Source organism: Chelonoidis abingdonii, chromosome 3 (genome assembly GCF_003597395.2).
Source record: "Chelonoidis abingdonii isolate Lonesome George chromosome 3, CheloAbing_2.0, whole genome shotgun sequence".
NCBI lineage: Eukaryota > Metazoa > Chordata > Testudines > Testudinidae > Chelonoidis > Chelonoidis abingdonii.
The window spans coordinates 42425779-42440164 of record NC_133771.1 but is presented as its reverse complement, the minus strand read 5'-3'; the positions used below and the strand labels follow the sequence as shown (position 1 = coordinate 42440164).

General features: G+C 40.3%; 1 protein-coding gene across 1 annotated transcript in view; it reads right to left on the bottom strand.

Annotated features, from left to right (window-relative positions):
- MYOM2 (myomesin 2) overlaps positions 1-14386 on the bottom strand; it is a 116174-nt gene that overhangs the window by 14038 nt on the left and 87750 nt on the right. The window contains exons 29-36 of the mRNA XM_032777054.2: positions 11954-12067; positions 10343-10430; positions 9745-9783; positions 8948-9053; positions 4847-5010; positions 4475-4511; positions 4356-4378; positions 3553-3608 (exon numbers count right to left, since the gene is read on the bottom strand). Of these exons, the coding sequence (XP_032632945.1) occupies positions 3553-3608; positions 4356-4378; positions 4475-4511; positions 4847-5010; positions 8948-9053; positions 9745-9783; positions 10343-10430; positions 11954-12067 (627 nt within the window). The remainder of the gene's footprint in view (positions 1-3552; positions 3609-4355; positions 4379-4474; positions 4512-4846; positions 5011-8947; positions 9054-9744; positions 9784-10342; positions 10431-11953; positions 12068-14386) is intronic.

The window sequence follows — 14386 nt, the reverse complement described above, 5'->3', positions numbered from 1 at the left end:
GAGAATTCTTTCCTGGGTGCTGGCTGGTGAGTTTTGCCCACATGCTCAGGGTTTAACTGATCACTATATTTGGGGTCAGGAAGGAATTTTCCTTCATGGTAGATTGGCAGAGGCCCTGGCGGTTTTTCGCCTTCCTCTGCAGCATGGGGCATGGGTCACTTGCTGGAGGATTCTCTGCACCTTGAGGTCTTCAAACCACAATTTGAGGACTTCAATAACTCAGACATAGGTTAGAGATTTGTTACAGGAGTGGGTGGCTGAGAGTCTGTGGCTTGCATTGTGCAGGTGGTCAGACTAGATGATCATAATGGTCCCTTCTGACCTTAAAGTCTATGGGTAGTTTTGTAACATCTGCAGATTTTGCCATCTCACTGTTTAGCCCTTTTTCCAGATCATTTCTGAATATGTTGAACAGTACTGGTTCAGTACAGACCCCTGTGAAAGCCCATGATTTACCTCTCTCCATTCTGAAAACTGACCATTTATTCCTACGCTTTGTTTTCTATCTTTTAACCAGTTACTGATCCACGAAAGGACCTTCCCGCTTATCCCAGGACTGCTTGCTTTGCTTAAGAGCCTTTGGAGAGGGATATTGTCAAAGGCTTTTTGAAAATCTAAGTACATTATATTCACTGGATCACCCTTGCCCACATGCTTCAAAGAATAATAGCATATTGGTGAGCTACGATTTCTCTTTACAAAAACCATGTTGACTCTTCTCCAACAAATTGTGTTCATTTATGTGTCTGATAATTCTATTCTTTACTATAGTTTCAACCAGTTTGCCAGGTCCTGAAGTTATACTTACTAGCCTGCAATTGTTGGGATCACCTCTGGAGCCTTTTTTAAAAATTGATGTCACATTAGCTATTCTCCAGTCATCTGGTACAGAAGCTGATTTAAATAGTAGGTTACATACTGTATTTTCCACTCCATGCATCCGATGAAGTGGGTTTGAGCCCACGAAATAAATAAATTTGATAGTCTCTAAGGTGCCACAAGGACTCCTTGTTGTTTTTGCTGATACAGACTAACATGGCTACCACTCTGAAACATATCACAGTTAGTATTTCTGCAATTTCACATTTGAGTGAGTTCTTACAGTTTGGTTTATCAATTTATTCCAAAACCTCCTCTAATGACACCTCAGATTTGTCACCTAAAAATAATGGCTCAGGTTTGGGAATCTCCCTCACATCTTCAACCATGAAGACCAATGCAAAGAATTCATTTAATTATGTTCATATGAAATTATCCCGACTTATAGTGCATCATAGATATTTCCTGTGCAAAAGCTGTATGTTACATGGAAGAAGGTATCTTGTAGGCTGAGGACCAAAAACCAATGCCCCTTTTTCAGTGAAGAAATTATAGGTGCCAGAGTCACCATCCTGAACTTTTGAGACTTTACGAATTTGTTTAGAAGTCTTAAAAATCTAAGATTCGTCTTCGCACTCCGTTCTCCTTTGGTGCAAGGAAATACTTCTAGTAAAACCCTTTGTCCATGTGAGGGAAAGGGACCAGTTCGATTGCTTCTATCCTGAGGAGAGAGTTCACCTCCTGTCTTCATACAAGCTCGTGAGAAGGGTCCCTGAAGGAGGACAGGGAAGGGGAGTGGAAGGGTAGGAGTGATGTAAAATGGATGGAATAGCCCAATGTTATAACCACTATGACCCACTTGTCTGTAGTAATCAACCTCCAGGCATGTTGGAAATAAGAAAGGTGGTCTCCATATGGAGGGTGGTGGGCAAATGGGTGCAGCTGTAAAACCAGAGATGTGGGAGGATTCGAACCCTAGACCAGCCCATCAAAATTTATACTTAGAAGATGGTTGGGTGGTTATGGAGGGTGGGTGAGCAGAGGGTGGGTGACATCTCTGAAATATGTCTTCTGCTAGGGGCTCGGTGGATCTATGGAATCCAGAGGATTTAGCAGGACTTAATCTCTAGGCAGTTTGTGATCTACTAACCTCTCTCTTATTTGTAGGTGTATTATGTCCAGCGAATGTAAAGTGGCTCAGAAATCCTTCAGTGTATGCAAGACCTCCTCTGTAGTCTCCGAGAAAAGCCTATGGCCATTAAAGGGGAGGTCCTCTTCTTTTCTGAGAAACCCCAAGAGCTGGAGCCATGACGCCCTGTGCATAACTACTGCCATGGAGATGGATGTGAAGGCAGTGTTTGCAACATCCAAGGATGCCTGAAGAGCAGTCTTGGACAATGGCCCTCTGAAATTATGGACTGGAATTGCTACCCATGTTCCTGTGGCAGGTGCTTAATAAAGTTTGTGAAATCTATTATAGTTTGTAAGTTGCTGTAAGTTCTCTAGGGTAGACATAGTTTTTAGCCTTACTAACTACAACTCTTTCTAACTATACTAACTAATATTACCTTAAGAAGAATATGAAATAGCTGAGGCGTGCTCAAGGTGGGGAAGTTAGAGCTCCATCTCAGCTCAAGCAATAGAGAAGGAACTAAGGGTGGTTTGTCCATGCATTTCTATACCACCTTTGTCTGCCACAAGGAGGCACAGGGCACATGCCTGGACCAAATGGGCACTGCTAGCAGAAAAATCTCTGATCTGGGGCTTGAGAGGTGCATGCACACCTGAAGTGGAGCACCCATAGGAATACTACACAAAGAAGAAGAAGACGACCACCTGTTGGTCATTGATTTCCTCTGTAGTGGATACCAGTTAATAGCAACCCCGATATTAACAACATTCAGTTAATAGCAATATTTTGCCAGGAACTGACCCCATCCCATTGACTTTAATGCTAATGGAATAGAGATGTTGGCAACAGGCATGCTGCTTATTAACAACTATGCCAGGGCAAGGCTCAGCCCAGAGAGTGCAGGGAGAGGTTCCATGCAGCACCAGTGCCTTCAGTCCCTGTGGAAAGCCTGAGCAGCCTCTCTCATTACTACTGCCCAGCCTGCTGCTGGCCATCCTATCCCACAGCACCAGGACTCCAGAAGAAAGTGGGGCTGCAGCATGGAGAGCTGCGGGCTCATGGACTTCATTCTACTTCTCCCTGTGCTCTCAATGCTATACCGTGTCCCGACCTCAAGGGCCCAGGCTGTACACATTGTAAGGGTTATCGGTTGTCTGTTACTTTATAAACCAAGCCACAAGCGCTCAGGATCTTGGGCCAACTTGACTGTAAGTAGGGCTCACCAAGCCCCTGATAAAAAGGAAAAAGGGACTTTACCACCGTTGCAGATCTGGTGTGCTGCGGGGGCGGGAGGGGGAGAGGGCTTGTTCACATAGAACAGTAAACATCCAAATAAATAATAAAATAATTAATTCAAATTAAATGAGTGAAGATTTTCAAAGCTGACAGAGGCATGTACCACAAAACTCCCACTGAAATTAGTGGGAACTTTGTCATTAAATCCCCTGGTCAGCTTTGATAATCCTAATCATAATAATTAATACATTCTCCATCCAAAAGGCTACACTGCATGGTTCTTTACTTCTCTGAACCACTGCCTCCTCCCCACTAACACAGAAATCCCAATATATGAACATGACAATGACAAAAGTCATCCTTACCTTGCCTTCCATTATAGTCACCACATCGGGCAAACCTCCTATCACTTTACCACGATCTAGGAATTAAATAATAATCATACTATAACAAACCATCACAAAGTCTGAAAGAATTTATTACTCACTAAATATGTTAATCTTTACAAATCTTGATGTAGTATTAGCTATAAATTGGTGACTTCAGACCAAAAGGAAATTCTTGGGCAGTTTCAAGCATCTAGGAGGCAGTATCTTAAAAATAGGATTTTTATTAAATGAAATATGAAAATAATACAATCCATACAGTATTCCTGATGCTATTTATTTTAATAGTAACTATTTTATGCTTCCCTCAAATGTTTAATGTACAATGTGCCACAGATTTTTGTACCAAACATACAATTGCCTCGAAGACGTTGTTAGAGAGACTCTGACAGTATAAGCTTTTGGAACACAACAAAGCAAGAGCAATTTAGGTTTTTAGCATCCAGGTGGTAGCTATCATTACGTTTCAAAGTCAACATCCCAGTGTGATGAAGGAAGTTCACAACTTTTAAATTTATTGTTTCAGGCTCTCTAAGAAAGCATAGCAGTGGTTTACCCACCCAGGTCTCATTTGGCAAGTTTCCTTTGCAACTAAAGAGGATTAGACACAATTTTTGAAAAATGACAGCAAATTCTGTGGCCAAATTCTGCAACAAAGTGTTGGTTCTGCTCTCATGGAATTATGAAAAACATAGGAACTTGGAATTAAGTTTGCCAAATTTAAAAAAAAAGTCACAAGATTAGAAGTAGATTGTCTCTTAAAATATGTAAAATATACTTACTCTTCTCAGCAAAAGCTGCTGCCCTATAGTTGGTGACGGAAAAGAAAAGAAATAAATTAATATTGTACTGTATAATTAAGGCACTAACTACAAGATCTAAAAAAAAATGAATGGCTTACTTGAGTCGCTGGAATTCCGCATATGCATCATCAAAAGCTGTAATGAAATATTTCAGGGCATTATATAAAATGTAACATAGTTCTTATCTACAAGTAAACATAAATGTTGTCACTCATTCATATGTTAATGTTCTTTTAAAACTTCTCATAAAATTACATAGTACCAACATATCAAATGAAAACGGAACATATGGGGTCAAAATCAGTCCTGGTGGAAATGGTCTCAATGCTAAGGTATCCAGAAAAGTTGGGTCCACTTATAGCATGGCTGAATTTGGCTGATAGCTTTCCATTTTTATAGTTATTCTTCCACTTAATCCAGTTTATGAAAATGCGTCATACCTCAGAACTATAATATATTCAGGATTCTACCTTGTCCAGATAGATCAAGCATGCGCTTATGGGATTCTTTGCCATCAAAAATTTCAAAGGTGTATTTCCCTTTGTCCTTTTCAGTGGGCTCACATATCTGCAGCCAGGCAACCTCTTCACTACCTCCAATCTTCATCTTTTCACCAGAAGAAACCTTACACTCCCTCAAAAAATGAAAAAAATATGTTTAAAAATGCTTTGATGTACATTCTTCATAAAATATTTGGCTATTAAATTTATAAAGGATAACATAATGCGCTTAAAATTACAAATAAACTACAACTACTGAGAACAACTTCACAGTGAATTCTCTTTTCTTTGCAATATGGCTATGAAACATTTCTGAACCATTAAAGTTAAAATATCAATCTTTGGATTGTAATCTAACTCTCTTTCTTTGTATATATAGTGTGAGTTTGTGGGTGCATGTCACACAAACACACACAGTATATATAATTATATATGCTGTTTAGAGAGAGAGAGAGACAGGCAGTTTTTTTATAGACACACAGACAGTTATATACATATGCGTATATAAATACACATACATTATATATAACGTTTGTAAGGCTTTTTGCACATCAGAACAAACATGTAAACTAGTATGCAATATATCACAATGCTAAACCAATTTGATGGGGAAACATTAGCAAATGATACCCCTTTCCCAATGTACAGAATCTTTTTCTTTCACCTATATTAACTTATTTGAAATAATTTAATAATAAAAGTAGTATGAACTTCAGCATGAAATTTTAGATTTTCTTTTTGCAATAAGATGAATCTCTGACACTTAGGGCCCAAATTTGAATTCCTAATACCAGTAAAACTACCATTGATTTCATTGGGAATGATTGCAGGGCTGGGTCCAGGTTAGGGTTGCTAATTGTCTAATCACACAAACCCAAACACCCTTGCCCCGCTCCCTATCCCGCCCCTTCTGAGAGGCCCCGCCCCTGTTCCACCCCTTTTTAGAGACACCCCCCCTTCACTTCATCCCCCCTATTTCTATCGCTTGCTCTTCCCCTCACTCACTCACTTTCACCAGCTGGGGCAGGGAGTTTGGGTGCGGGCTCTGGGCTGGTGGTGAGAGGTTCAGAGTGTGAGGGGGCTCTGGGCTGAGCCTGGGGCGGTGGGTGGGGATGTAGGAAGGGGTGTGGACTCTGGGAGGGGGTTCAGGGCTGGGGAAGAGGACTGGGGTGCAGGAGGGGTGAAAGGTGTGGATGCTGGGAGGGAGTTTGGGTGCAGGAGATGGCCCCAGGCTGGGGCAGGGTGTTCAGGTGTGGGAGGGGGGTTAGGGTGCAGGCTCTTGGAGGGGGCTAAGGGCTGGGGCAGGGGGTTGGAGTACCAAAGGGTGTGTGGGGGTGCAGGCTCTGACTGGGTGACGCTTACCTCAGGCAGCTCCTGGTCGGGAGTGTGGTGAGGCTAAGGCAGGCTCCCTGCCGGCCCTGGCCCCATGCCTTTCCCGGAAGCGGCCAACACGTCCCTGCAGCCCCTGGTGAGGGCAGGGGGCTCCACACGCTGCCCCTGCCTGCAGGCACCATCCCAGCAGCTCCCTAGGCAATCGGAGCTGCAGAGTCGGTGCTCAGGGTGGGGGCAGCTCGCAGATCCCCCTTCACCTCCCTCCCCACAATCCTGCCTTAGCCCATTGCATTGCCAGAATTTTTAATGGCCTAAAATCTCCTGAATTGGCTTCAGTAGCCTTTGGGAGATAGAATCCACTTCCGGGAGACTCCCTGTGAAACTGGGAGAGTTGATAACCCTAGTCCAGGCCCATTTTGATTTCCACATGGATGAGCAATATCTGTTGGGTTCCCTCTATCTTCCTCTCCTTTTATGACCAGATGGCCCCAGCTACAGGTATCCATAACTCATACACCTGCGGTGTCTTTGTGCCTTTGGCCCCTCAGGTTGAGGCATCTCTTTTCCACACTTATTTGTAAAGCTCCATGGCTTTTGGTGATCGCTGTTTGTGGATCAAGAAGCAAAGGGAAGTGCAAATTTCTAAAGCAAAGACTGAATAGGGTGCTCAGGGAATCCAACCTATGCTTTGGTACACTACCATCAGAGATGTGATGGGACTCTGGGTGATCAAAGATAAAACTCTGTCATGGAGTCAGATTTCTATTTATTTCTATTTATCTGTTTCTAGAGATGTCTGAAGCTCAGATGAGTATAAGTTCAGAGAGGTTCCTGGATGTGCAGTCTTGTGTATCATCAAAAGCAATCACTGGTGGCACTGAGCCTGTGAGAGTCTATTTTTTTCTTTGCTATAGTTAAGGTTGCAATATGGCTTTCATTTTAACCTCCTCAGAAAAAAAATCCTCTTTTTTGGGGCTGAATCTCTCCATGCTATAATCCCAAAGCTGAAGGGCTTGGGGGAAAGGACAAAGGCTTTTTTCAGTTATCAGTGCATTTTTTAAAAAGTAAATATTTTCCACTCAAAAAATAGCAAAGTAAAAAAAAATTGTGCGAACAAAGTATTTCAAAAATAGCCGAACTTCATGTACGTCTTGCAAAAACATTCAGTTATACTTTCCTATTGCAACCAGATAGTTATACTGCCAACCAACAGGGAAAGGCAGAGAAGTATATACTAGGAAACTAAACTACATATCAGAGGGCGTATTGTGCCATTCCTTTTAAGCAAACTTCCCAATTACAATAAATCAATAAGGAGTTCTTTAAAAATACTGATGTAATTATATTGCTCCAGATTATTTCCTAAACTTTCTCTTGTCTCCCGTTAGCCAAACTTAATTTAACATGGTCTGTACTTCCTTCCTTCTTCTCAATCATATTTTCCTGGATTAATTTTTAAATTGATAAAGTCAGGATTGAATTTATCTTTTATTGAATAAATAATTTTTCCAAACAGGATTGATTTGGCCTCACACCTACAAAGAGGTACCTTGATGAGAAAAGGAATTTTTTCAGCGCTCTTAGCTTTTGAGAAGAGAACTAGTTTTAGCTCACTAGCCCAGATAGATATCTGCCTAGAAACTATGTTATGCTCCCCACTGAGCAATGAGTGGATGATTGCATGCTGGCTTTAGGATTTCTATGCATTGTGGTGGATGATTCAGTGCTGACTGGAAATCTGCATGCTATGCTATGTGCTGGGCTGATGAAAAACAAAGATTGTCTACTTTCCTTTTAAGAATGGGTAGCTGGAATTTAATTTAAAATAGAAGGTCAGGTTTTTTTAGTCTTTGATTTAACTCTAAATAATTCTAGTTTATAATAATTCTGTTCATAGCAGGATCATAATTTCCTTTCTGTCTTAGCTAGAGCTACTTTTTTATTTCAAAAGACAAAATTGTGCATAAAGCATATTATGCAATTGGGCACATTTTTAGTAACTGTGTATGCATAAGTCTGTTGATTCCTCCACTTTACCAGTGTTCTGCCCATATGCACTGGATAAGGGTTTGGTGTAAACTGCCTTAAATCTCAAGCCACTCATGAACCAAGGTGAATAGGCAAATAGTTTTTCTGCTTTTTAAGTCATATTAACAACACATTTGTTCAAAGGGTGAAACATTTGATACGAATCTCACCTTATGAATAGTCTTCACGGATGCTCTCCTTGTGCTCCTTGAACCCAATTCAGTACTGTTACTCCCATTGTATGTCTGTGTTTCTTCATGGAACTCAATGGCTTTACATGAGCATAAAAGTGGGGTAACGTGTTGCTGACTCAGGCCCTTTCTGTCCAGTTCAAACTACTTCATTTCCTACACTCTCTCTGGTGGATATCAAGGAATTACTATGTTTAAAAACATTATCCTGCAAACTCTCCTTTCCTGTGGATGACACAATTGACTGGAACTTTGGTGAGCTTCTGTTCCTTGCTCTGCTACAGACTTCCTTTATGACCTTGGGCAAGCCACTTGATAGCTCTGTACCTTCGTTCCCCCTCTGTAAAATGGGAATGATAATACTTCCTTGTCTTACAGAAGCATTGGGATGATCAATTGTATGGGAGGTGCTATCTGAACGTCATAAAAAAAGATAATAAATAAAAATAAATCCTGCAGACCTTAACATCTATTTAAATCTCCCACTGAGTTCAGTGTCTGGCCAGCCACTCTCACTTACTTCTGATACCAGTTAGCTTTCATTTCATCTGCATAGTACTTCAGGAAACATTGAAGTCTTATTCCTTCTGGAGTGCACTGGACCTTCAGTGGAGAAGCAGATTTACCTGCATAAAATAAAACATATTCCTATTAAAGAACACAGTGTACTGTGGTGCAAAAAGACACTGGGCTTGCCCTCTCAACACATGGGTTCACCTACAAAAACTACAGTTATAATTAGGAAATAGTTATTATCTTGGTGTAGACTGGCACAGTTTGTTGATTTCAATGGAGCTATGCTAATTTATACCTGCTATGGGTCTGGTCCAGTATCATTCTTTTGTTGCTGTTTATTAAGTTTATTACCAGGATGATTATTTTAAAAGTAATAAACTGTTTGTATAATGATGATTAAATAATATTGATCTGATACTGATTTCACACCTATTTTACACAGATGCTGCTCCATTGGCACCTTGAAGTGACTTCTAAGGTGCATCAGTGTCAGTGGGATCAGAATCAGATCCTCTCTATATTGTATAAATGGTCATTTGTTTACCTGAGGTTAATATGAAGAAAACTATAAATAATAGACCTAAGACATTTATAGTAACTAAACAATACAAGCCGGGTGGAATAATTCTTTGTTTCCCTTTAATAATGTCAATTAGTAAAATCAAATCCCTATTTAGAAACTTAACAATGTCCCCATAATAGGATATGCATTGTGATTCCCAGAGATTTCCCGCTTGCCTCAGGTTCTCACGATTTTAATATCAAAATATTACATGAAAGTCAGAGACAGCATTTACTTACCAATGACCCTGCTCATTGCCAGGATTATATCATCAAACACTGAGGAGAAGAAAAAAGGAAACATACCAACAAATAGTAAAAATTGTTCAGAATGTAGCCTTGCTATATGTAAAGTGGTATGGAAAAATCACCACATTAGGGGCTAAAAAGAAATTGTTTATGTTGGCAATAAATCATTCTATATTACCCGCATATTTTAACTAACTCCGACACCATTTTACTGAGCAATGTTTGGGAAGACACATTAAATTGGAACAGTCCACCACTATCTCAATCATTTTTAATGACATAAAACCCTCTTTTGTTACCCGTGATCTAAGCTCGTATTTTGGACCAGATTCTGCCTCCCTTACTAATGCATATTTTCCTCCAAGAATAGTTAAAATCTACTTGAGGAAGAATGCTTGGCTCAGTCCAAGATTGAAGGAATTTGGCCCAAAGCCGATATAGTTTCTGAGTCCTCTAAAAACAGTAAGAACTTTGAAATTAACTAGACCACAAGAGTTTCCTGCGTTATCATTTTCAAGGGAAGATGTTTTGCCATCTTTTGAAGAATTGTTAGTCATGCATTACTTCACTATAACAAACTGAGCTTTACCTTTTCCTGATATATCAAGAGAAGTCACATCCTGACCTCTGTCATCTGACACTGTTGCCTTATATTCACCTTGATTCTTTTTAGACAGCTAGAAATAAAACATGGCACATTTACTGTATAACTGAAATTAGAGCTGGAGATATAAGCAAGTACTAGACCATTTTCTATATCAAAGACCTTATTTTGAATTGCTTCAACAATGACTACCAATGAGAAGAAACTCAAGATTAGGTCTGGTAAGTAAGCTCTATTTATAGTATTCACGTGTGCTAAATCACTAATCCTATACTATAATACAAAGTTAGCTCAATTATCTATCAATAGGTTGCTTCTCTCTGATGTTCCATATAAACAAATATATATGGCCTGAGTAGTTTAGTGAGACCCAAAAGTCAATTATGTCTAAAAAAGATACTAATAATGGATGACTTCAACTACTGATGTATAAACTAGTCAAATGGGACATGTCATTGGGCCGAAGTTTAGAGAGACAATTTCTCTTCAGATGAAATGATTGCTTTCAAGAACATTTCCTTCTAGAGCACATAAGAGGCCTCAATATTCAGGACTTTGGCGCTGTGCTCCAGCTCTGCTCCAGCTCCAGGCAAAAACCTGCAGCTCTACTGCTCCAGAGCTGCTCCGGGCTCCACTGCAAAGCCCTGTCAATATTCCTGATTTAGTTCCAGTAGCACCCCATATTTGGTTCAAGAAATTACTGTACCATAGTGTCACTATCCCCAGAGAAGTTACATATTAAAATCTAATATAGTGACACTATGGTTTAGAAAGGGAGATTTTTTTTATATTTTTTTAAATTTAGGAAGTTGGTCAAAGTCAAAAATGGGGAAATCTAAATATTTGGACTTAGCATGGAGGTTACATAATAGAATCATAAGTCCTAAACAAAAACAGAAGCAGGAAAACAGGGGGGAAAACACAGTGCATCTAAATGTCAAGGCAAAAGAAGTTATTCAAGCCAAACAGATATCCTTCAGGAAATATTAACCCTGCACAACTGAAGTCAAGAGAAAGCACATAAACTATTGCAGATAAATTGTAAGATGGAAGTTAGAAAAGTTAATGGGCACTTTGAAGGGCAAATAACCAAAGATAAAATAAAGTGACAGGGAACCTTTTACAGTCAAACCAGGAAATCTGCAAGGGATCACTGGGTCTACTGGACTACTAGGAAGCAGAGGGGGCAATTAAGGAGAATGAGGCCATTACAGAGAAGTGAACATAATCTTTTCACATGAGTCTTCACTATAATGGATGATGGGGAGATTCCTGCCTCAGACCTATTCATTTTGGGCAGTAAAGATGAGACACTGTCAGAGATGAGATGTTTGACTAAATTAATAAATTAAGTAGCAACAAGTCATCTGGACCACATCGTATTCATACACGAGTCCTGAAGGAACTGGTTGAGCGGATAATAAAAATGGGCACTCTCTTGTTAATGCTAGCTATTATGCCAATGAACTAAAGTGTAGCAAATGTACCTTCATTTAAAATGGCCCATAGAAATACTGATTTGCACTTGGCTTAGGACTTAACCTGGTAAAATGTTATGCAGAAATTGTCACTGATAATTGGTAGATTATATCATACCCTTGGAACAGTTAGCTGGCACACTCCTTTCTGTAAATCAGGCAACTCTTTAACCTCAAGCCCAGAACCATCCTTGTACCATTTGAAAAATGTCTCCTTCTTAGTGTTTGCCACCTGCACAACAGAAAATGCATATGTTATTATAGGTTGACAGAAGACATCTCCATTTAACTATATTTGCAATACAAGAGGATACATTTTTCTATTGTCTATTGTGTACATCAGATAAGCACTGTATGGAACAATTACAATTAAATTGTATTGAGCCAAATCTTGGTCCTAACACATCTGTAGTATACAGATTCCATGGCCTGAGTTCCATGGCCTGTCCTGACTCTGGTTACAGAGCACTACATAATCCTGAAGTGCATTCCAGAGCTGCACCCGTTCCACATGAGCACTAACTTCTACTCTCTGTCTAGGAAGCGGAGTTCGATACAATTATTTCAGGCCTATGTACATTATGCGGCCGAGTCTAATCCCCACAAAGGCCCATTTACGTTGCTTTGGCAGGGGTCTTAAAGAGAACAGGAGCAATGCCAAAAGAATTCCCCCTGGCTAGGTCTGCACAGGGGCAACATGTGCAGCCAGACATCATTCTGCTATGGTCAGGCTGGGGGGAGTAGCCAGGGATGAGAAGGGGCAGTTATGGGTAGAAGGGGAAGTGGCTGGCTCATTTTATGCTCTGGTTGTTCTGGCTACAAAACTATCCATTGGCAGCTGTGAGCAAGGCTCAGGGGGTTAGAGGGACCCTCTTGAAATAGCAGTGGCCTTTCAGCAATAACAATGGAGAAAGAGGTTACAGTTGTGGTTTCAGCATTGCTTGATGTTTGAAATATCGCTGTGTTTCAGGTAACACTTAGAATACTGCTGGATGGGTGAGTTTAAAGTGTGATTTCAAAAGAGCAACTAAAAGGAGAGTGACTAAAAGCAGAAGTTCAGCACTCTTTAGAGGTACTGCCAATGTAATTTTTATGTTGTTTTATGACATTTAACAGGTCTCTCAATAAAAGTTTTGTCACTCAGAGTTTTGCAAGCTGCACTGTTTCAGCTTGGTTGCATTCACATACTAAACAAAGTTACACCAGTGTCGTAAAATTAAAGGCAGGTCTAATAAAAGGATGCTGGGTTTCAGCAGATGGACTCTTATCTAACACAGTTAAGCATTCAAGGAATGTTGAGTTCAGAGCTTAGAGGATAAAATGAAAGAGAAACTGATTTTTCAAATCTATGGTTATAAAATGTATGGCAAGCAAGCTTGTGACTTCTCTTTATTGTGTATTTTTACATTCCTTTCCTGTGCCCCTTGAACAAACAGGACCTGCAATTGCAAGCCTGGTTTTTAAAGTGAGTTTTGATTTTTTGTACTACTTGCACAAGTTGTGGCCAATGCGTACTGCAATTAATTTCTCTCAAAGCCAATGGTGCAAAGCCAGCTTACCCCAGCTGAGCATTTGGCCCACTGTTTGGGAGTTTTCTTGGCTGCCTGCAAGAATGGTTTATTCGCTACATAGTGTCTAATTCATGATCTCAGTGAGTGAATGGGATACAAATGATGTGTGAAATGTAGTCAATTTTTCTGGCATTTTCTTTATTCTTTTGTTAATCACTGGAAAATGTGAACTCCAGTGTAGATGTGAGTGTTGGTTGTTGCTGAGCTACTAGTGAGAGAAAGTTATTTACTTTATAGTAACTGGAGGTTCTTTGAGATGTGTGGTCCCTATCTGTATTCCACTGTGGGTATGCATGCGCTCCATGCACCCAGCGCCTGAGAATCCTTGGTCTGACCATGCATTCTTGCATGCTTTGTGCCTCTGACCAAGGAGATGAAGGATAGGACAGACTGACCACCTCTTCAGTTTCTTCTCTGTCATGAATGAAAAAACAATCTGAAGCAGGGGGGAAGGAGGACAGGAGTGGAATACATACGGGAACCACACATCTCAAAGAACTTTTAATTGCTATAAAGTAAGTACTTTCTCTTCTTCTTTGAGCGCTGGTCCCAATGTGTATTCCACTATGGGTGAACAACAAGCAGCACTCACGTAGGAGGAGGGTATGAAGATGAGGGTGGCACAGACAAATGAAGGACCACCATTCCAAAAGATGCATCAGCAGAGGAGTCCTGTACCCTGGCACAATGTTTCACAAATGTGTGGATAAAACTCCATGTAACTGCTTTACAGCTATCAAGTAGACACACTTTTTGAAGTGATGCTATAGATGTTGCATTCTTGTGAAATGAGCCCTTAACCCAAGAGAAGGGGGAAAAAAAATCAGTCAGCCAATAGCAGAGCAAAATACAGCCCGAGATCCATTTTGAGAAAATAGAGTCTAACCCCAAACTCTTTCTGCTATGGTGACAGATAGTCTAGGAAACTCTGATTGTTTTCGTTCTCTGCAGGTAAAAGGCCAAGGCTGATTGAACATCGA